This window comes from Boleophthalmus pectinirostris, unplaced genomic scaffold, assembly GCF_026225935.1.
Source record: "Boleophthalmus pectinirostris isolate CB_2022bp ecotype Guang Dong unplaced genomic scaffold, ASM2622593v1 HiC_scaffold_16, whole genome shotgun sequence".
NCBI classification, from domain to species: Eukaryota; Metazoa; Chordata; class Actinopteri; order Gobiiformes; family Gobiidae; genus Boleophthalmus; species Boleophthalmus pectinirostris.
In genome coordinates this window covers 25,972,738-25,980,706 of record NW_026571095.1, presented here as the reverse complement: position 1 = coordinate 25,980,706, position 7,969 = coordinate 25,972,738, and the positions used below count along the sequence as shown (strand labels likewise).

At 38.8% G+C, this 7,969-nt stretch overlaps 1 protein-coding gene across 1 annotated transcript in view; it reads left to right on the top strand.

The window, feature by feature from the left end:
* The first annotated feature begins 5,746 nt into the window (after positions 1-5,746).
* The window catches only part of acvr2ba (activin A receptor type 2Ba), a 53,704-nt gene continuing 51,481 nt past the window's right edge, over positions 5,747-7,969 (top strand). Inside the window, exon 1 of the mRNA XM_020917367.2 lies at positions 5,747-6,246. Within this exon, the coding sequence (XP_020773026.1) occupies positions 6,195-6,246 (52 nt within the window). The 5' untranslated portion in view covers positions 5,747-6,194. The remainder of the gene's footprint in view (positions 6,247-7,969) is intronic.

The following is a 7,969-nucleotide window of genomic DNA, read 5'->3' as shown; positions in this document are numbered from 1 at the left end:
AAATGGCCAATTAAAAAGGACAAAGAGAGCGCGATGGGGGAGTTATCAGAAGTGTGGAGAACGAACTGGCCCGAAGCAAAACTACATAACAACTATATAAAGCTACGGATGAAATGATCTGGCGTATACAAGTTTGAATAAATATAAAGCCACATGATCATATACAAAAGGACAATTTAAAGTTGAAAATCACATTCTATTGTCTAGATCAGGCATGTCCAAACTATGGCCCGGGGGCCAAATGTGGCCCTCAGACAAGTTTTTCTTGGCCCTCAGACTTCCAGGTGAATTGGCCCAAATTACATTGCATCAATTGAAAAATATTTTTTTATTGCAAGTTTTTTGAAAATCTACCTTGATAAAGCTAATATTTCACATTTAGTGTCTGGTTTTAAGGATCTTAACATGAATAAAGACTGATGGTTCATTCTAACGTGTTAAACATGCACATATTTCAATTATTCCCTGTACTGAGCATCAGTCTACAGCCCTCAATCGGCCCTCTGCTTCATCTGTGTTTAGATATGTGGCCCTCGGTGAAAAAAGTTTGGACACCCCTGGTCTAGACAAAGAGTTTTTTGCATTATCATTGTTGTATCGGAAACTGTTTTTTATTTTTGATTCGTGACAATCATCTAAAATCAAATAAATTCTTGGGTTATTTTTAAAGGCAGCAAGCAGCCAAAACATTTCAACAAGGTAAATACATCTCCTGCTGTATAAAAACCCAAGAAGACAAAATGAACTTTTTTGGATTACTATTAAGTCAATTTAAAGATGCAAAAAAAACCCAAGGCACTCACTGGTTAAAATAAAATGCCTTTATTAATTTACGGCATGTGTTAATGGACAATTTACAAAGTCCCGACGTGGTTCAATCGCGACGTGGCTTTCCTCAGGGGACAAACATTTTCATTTGAATTAAATTAATAAAGGCGTTTTAGTTTAACCAGTGAGTGTGGGGAGATAGAGAGAGAGAGAAAAGGTGGAGAAGCCCCACTGTGTTCTGTCTACTGTGTATTATCCTCTGGAGGTCCAGGAAGCGCTCCTTTTGAAACTTTTTATACTACTATAATGTCAAGTTGGATGCATTTTGTTTCCCATCAACCCAAAACATGCATCAAAACAAAACTGACACTAAACTGGGACCAAAGCAAGAATATAACCTGGACTAGACAAGAACTAATCCAAGACTAGACCAGGACCAAACCAAGTCTCCATCAAGACTAAACAAGGCTCAGACCAGGAGCTAAGTGCACGCTCTAAAATTCTACGATAAGAACTGGAGATGCTGGACTGTTGTTGATCACCCTGCGACAAACAGGTCCTGCCACGCCCCCAACACTTGAACTGGCCCTATGATATGAGGCAATCTTTAAAAGTTGTCATGGCCTATTTTTTTTTAGAATATAATAGTATAATACAAATCCAGTCTTTACTTTGCAAAAAAAGGCAATAAGAGCAATCACATTATCACCTTATAACGAATCAACCAATGTGTTATTTATAAACCTTCAAACGCTGAAATTTTATGATTTAGTCGACCTTTATACTCTGAAAATCATGTTCAAAGTAAACAACAATCTCCTGTCAAAATCTTTACAGAACATGTTCAAAATCCGAAAGAGCCAATATGAGCTCAGAGGCACGACCATGTTTATTAAAAAGAAAAACAGAACAAACATTGTGAAATTTTGTAAATCTGTTAAAGGGGTGGAGCTCTGGAACAACTGTACAGAAAACCTAAAATTGGGCACCAGTCTCTTTCACTTTATAAAGAAGTTTAAATGTTTATCTCTGGACTGATACATGAATTCTGATACTTAGTTTGTGCTGTAGTACTTTGTTGTACTGTTTCTGATTTGTTTGTTTCCTCTTGCTGTATTTATGAAGATGAACTGGTGTCAAGATGACGCTCTGACAAAGGAATAAAGGCATAATAAACTTAAGCTTCAGCCTGCACCTTTTCAGTCTGTGTATGTTAAATATGACTGTCTGTGAATTAATGTCAAAATATAGCTGTGACAGAAATAAATAAAATAAATAAATAAATAGCTTTTTGGCAAATAATAACACGTCAGCATCTTTCAATTTAAAAATGATCTTTATATGAAGTATTTATATTTAAATAATTATATGACGTATTTACATTTGCCGCCAAATTTTTCGTCACCTGACAAGCTCCAGATCAAACCGTGACAGTTCATGCACGTGCAGAGTACTATGGTGCGGTTAAGGACAGCAAAATGGCGAGTGTTAAAGTTCAAAAATGGCTAATGTAATGTAATGGAAAAGTTGACGGAGAGTGCCGAGTTTTCAAAGAACAGTGGACGAACTATTGTTATTTTTTTGTTCGTTGTAAGGACTGTGCAGTTGGTCTGATATGTAAAGAAAGTGTGGTGGTTTTCAAAAAATATAATCTGCGTTGTCAGGGTCGTACAATTCTGTTATATGGCCCCTCATCACAGACAAGAGCAATAATGAGCAATAATCAGGTGAACAAAAAAAGTGAACCACGTGATTATGTAAAACAATTGGGGTAGGACTCCATAAGTTTTTTTTAAACTTCATCCTACTCCTTTTGAGCACCAGGTCCCACATATGTTCATGTACATATCACTATTTTGGTTATTGTTTTTGTATTTTGTTGTACCTGGCTCAAACAAATAAATGAATGAATAATGTGGTCGCAAAGGCTGCAATTTTTGAAGTATGAAATCTCCTTTGTTATTCTGCACAAAAACTGCTAACCTTGTACTTTAGATCTATACAAACATGTGATTATTTTTGTCAATTCTTTTGCACGTGTTAAGAGTGTGAACTTCGTACTGACTCCTGTTTTGAAATTAGACCTTTACTAAACCTATTGAATTAAATACATGCTACGCCTAAGGGACCTTCTCCAGATCTCTATGAGGAGTACATACCCAGGTTTTGCATGTTTTTTTCTAATATGAAGAATAAAATTATGATGTATATTTATTATGTACACATTGCAAACACCTGGTGAGTGGTATGACATATTTCGTTTTTTGCTATGCTCTAAGAAACTAATTTAAAATCCCTGCAAATTATGTGTCCAAAAGTTTTTAAAGCTCTCTTAAAGGTACACTGTGTACATTTTTTGGTTGGGGATCAGTTACCTACTTGTTTCTTTGGATATTAAACAGCTCTAACTTACATTTATTCAGTTACAGGTGGTTTTATAGCTCAAAAATACCTAGAAAAACAGGTATTCTGATTGTGAGCGGGGTTATATCTCCACAGATCTGACCCGTAACATGGTTTGGTTTGGTCTCCGTGAAGATAGAAAGGTTTAATTCCATACTGTGAAACATGCAGGACAAAACAATGACAATCCCAATTTAGATTACAGTGCAGTGTTTTTCTACAGTGCTATTAATAAAAGTCACCTTGATACAATCTGATATATTGTTTAATTGATGCCTTTCTCGCCACTTGATACGTATTCGAGCGTGCACGTGGTGAGATGGGTAATTGCTGCGAATAAATTTTAAATAGGAGTTATTGTATCCAGTTACTTCAACTAGGTCATCTATTTATGGCACTGCCACTTTTGTGTTTAAGATATGCAGATGTAAAAGATTAATATAATGCTGTAACCCACTTGATATATGTGTGATCATGTGGAATTAATTTACCCAATGAAACGCAAAATTATTTCAAATTATGAGGCAACTTTGATAGAAAACAATAACTACACGCTGTTTGTATTGAAAGAAATTAAAGCTGCACTATGCGACTTTCTGGTAGATGGTCCACCACCTACTTGTGTCCATGGAGATGATATAGCTTTACCAAAAATATTACACAATATGGCATTAGACTTTGTTTATTTATATTTTACTTTTATAATTTATTCAGGTACAGATGCCTGGAAAAAATATTTTAGCTTCTTATTTTGACCACGCTCGCCTCTCCATAGATCTGACCTGTAACTGGCCCAGCGGCATCACCTACTTGTCACCATGGAGATGATGTAGCTTTAACTGGAATATTGAACAGTGTGGCATTAAACTTCATATTTCGTATTTATTCATGTACAGATGCCTGGAAAAACATCATCGCTTCTTATTTTCACCAGGCTCTCCTCTCGATAGATCTGATTTGTATCTGGCCTGGCGATGTCACCTACTTGTCTCCATGGAGATGATATAGCTTTGCCTGGAACGTTGCACAGCATTAAGACTTTATATTTTGTATTATTTATATATTCATGTACAGATGCAAAAACATCTGAGCATCTTATTTTGACCAGACTCGCCTCGCCATAGATCTGACCTGTAACAGGTTGGTGATGCCACACGCTTGTCTCCATGGAGATGATATAGCTGTAACTACAATGTTGCACAGTATGGCATTAGACTTTATATTTCATATTTAGGTACAGGTGATTATAAAAACATTGTAGCATCTTCTTTTGACCAGGCTCACCTCTCCATAGATCTGACCTGCAATTGGTCCAGTGGCATCACCTACTTGTCTCCATGGAAATGATATAGCTTTACCTGAAATGTGGCACAGTATGGCATTAGACTTTATTTATTTATATGACTGTATGTATTATTGATCCACGTACAGATGCCTAGAAAAAACATCTTAGTTTCTTATTTGGATCAGGCTTGCCTCTCTCTAGATCTAACCTGTAACTAGCCCGGTGGCATCACCTACTTGTCTCCATGGAGATGATATAGCTTTACCTGGAATGATGCACAGTATGGCTTTAGACTTCATATTGTGTATTTATTCAGGTACAGATGCATATACAAAAACATTTTAGCGTCTTATTTTGAAGGATCTCGCCTTTCCATAGATCTAACTTGTAATTGGCCCGGTGGCGTCATCTACTTGTCTCCATGGAGATGATATTGCTTTACCTGAAATGTTGTACAGTATGGCTTTAGACTTTATTTATTTGTATGTTGCTTTTATTATTTATTCTGGTACAGATGCGAGAAAAAACATTTTAGCATCTTATTTTGACCGAGCTCGCCTTTTTCTAGATCTAACCTGTAATTGGCCCGGTGGCGTCATCTACTTGTCTCCATGGAGATGATATCGCTTTACCTGGAATGTTGCACAGTATGGCATTAGACTTTATTTATTTATATGACTGTATGTATTATTGATCCATGTACAGATGCCTAGAAAAAAACATCTTAGCGTCTTATTTTCACTGTGCTCGCCTCTCCATAAATCGGACCTGTAACCTGCTGGTGATGTCACACGCTTGTCTCCATGGAGATAAGAGAAATCTACACCATACTCTGTGGAGCACGCCAGGTAAATCAAGCAGGTGGCGTTCCCTAAACCAGAAAAGTCACATACTGCCTTATACCTCTTATAAAAACAGATTATAATGAGCAGCCTCACCCTAAATTACCTCATAGAAACTGGGTTAAATCACACGTAGCCGTAATTGTCCCGTGAAATATCAAGAGTAGCCACAGAAAGTGCAAGTAATTCCCCATCCATAAACAGGACAGGCGCAAAAACGTGGACGCGCGCAAACACCCCTCGCCGCCGCTCGTGCAATCTGCGGTGACATGCTGTAACAATTGCGTGCCGTGTCGCGCAAAAAAAATCCCACTTTTGCGGGTTTCTGTGCGGTGTCGCGTTAAGGTCACTCCGCTGGCAGCCTGAAATCCCCTCTTTGTGTTTATACATCCGGGTCCCTCCTGCTCGCAGCCCATTCCCCCCATTTAGAAGCCATTTTGGACACAGATCAGTAACATGCATGTAAACCCGACCGACCTCCCGACGCTGCGGTGCTATCCTACCCACCAAGAAGTGACTACAACCTCGCAAAGAACACCCGATTCTCGCCTCGTATGATCCAACCACTTCGCGTATGGCTTTTGCTCTCCACTTCCGACGCAAAATGTTGCCAATACTGACGGAGTAGCGCGCCCGGGGAGTCAAGCTATCGCCTCGTATCTTTTCACTGCTCCTAACATTGTTGCAGGAGGGACACGCGTTGGTTGCTGTTTGCTGTGGCTGTCTGTAGTGGTAGTCGTGGTGGTGGTGGACGGGAACACGGCTAGGCTACAGGCCCAGGCGTTCGCGTTCGTGTTTTTTTGATCCAATATCTACTGATGTTTCGGACTATACCTGAGTTTTAATGTGCGCCAAGGAAATCGGGGGGAATCTTTGTCCTGGTTTTAACGCGGAACATGTCTCTCTCATGGCTCACTTGTTCACTTCTCCTAGGAACTTTATGTGCAGGTAAGCCTCTTATAATCTTAAATTCATCCCCACAAACCATAACATTTCACGTAGAAGTCTTCGCTTGTGTTCCTGTGTGGAATCGGGTACTTTGGGAGAGAGTTTTACGCGCGGTAGTTTGTTCGTTTGCAACTTTGGCGTGGACTGGACAAAACCTGGCGATCCGTCCAGCCATTTGTTATTCCCCTTTCGCTTATAGGTCCCTTCTACACATTTCACCTCGACCACAACCCCCCGATCTAGACTTGTAACACTTTAACACGACCACAAATGTCATTATTATTTCATTTTTACACGCGTAACTGTTGCATTGCCCTTCGCCTTTTCTTTCTTTCCCCCAAATTGTGGCAGAAATAGATGACAACAGCTGCACCAACATCCTGAAACATTATATAGGCTACCTCTTGCATAGCTCTTGGACTCTTGTTTGTGGTTAGGAACAAGGGTCTTTCGAAAACATCCTCTCTCTCGACCCGTTTTTTACGCAAATCGATGAAAATGGCGAAAGATTTGAAAGCGATTTGCCAGTGGTTATCCTGTCAAGTTTGGGAGCAGTTTTATTGGGGCTTTTCCAACAATTTGGAAGCACGTGAAAGCAAGGGGGAAGATTGTTTTCGTTTTTGGGGTTTTGACACCGATCCAAATGTAATATTGAACACGCGATATAGTTTCAGATTTATTATTTATAGCGTAAAAATCACATGATCAATATAATTTTTCTATTTTTCTTTCTTCGTTTTGATTTTGTGACACTGTTGCCAATGTTTTGATCACTGCATTTGCTTAATAATTTATTTATTTCTATTCCCAGTATTTGAAATGTGTTGAAAATAACAGATATACTATACGAAACTGTATTTTGTCACTAATTTAGGCTACCACTGTAAGTTATATATGTTTTAATGGATTTGCTTTGCTATTATTTGACATTTTTATCAATTCAGCAGGTTTAATTTAGTTTTCCTGTTTTGGTATTGATTATTTATAGAGCAATCATGTTTACTAAATGTGATGAATACTTTAATATTTGGTTTCTTATTGTTGTAGGTCACTATAGGGGATAAATACCAAAAGTTAAAGGTTTAAAAATGTGTATTATTTGCAGTATTGTCCAGTTAAAGTGTATTTTTTATTGCTAAAACGTAGAAACGTAGTCTTCAGACCCTTTTAACTCCCTGTGCGTTACAAATACCTGGATCTACAGCATACATTTATTTACTTAACCTACATCTCGTGATAAAAATTTCATTGGAGGTGGCCAGCTGTGCGTTGTGCCAAATCTCACTGTGCATGGCCCGGCCTATATAATGCCTTTATGGTTTATAGATTAGGGCCCCCGCGACCGCACTATAGTCCTTTACGCTCGCATGTAAGCCGCTTCCCTTTGAATTTGTTGCTGTTGTGGTGGTGTAAAGCCTCGCTAAGTGACACGGCGAAGGGGGTTGGGTGGATGATCTTGTAGTAAAAGTCCTCCCCGGATCACGTGACCAAGCACAGATATCAGAAATGCCATCCCGACTCAATGGACCATTACGCACCTCTCTCTCTCTTTCTCTTTCTTTCTCTGTGGCGCTGGTGCCTTCATTTCTATCCATCCCTGTGTCTTTCTTTCATTTCTTTACCCACTATTGCTTGTATGGCGCCTGTTTCGTGGGTGCAATAATGTGTATATATATGGTGGACAACTCTCCCTCTTTCAATTTCCACCTCTTTCTCGTTCTTT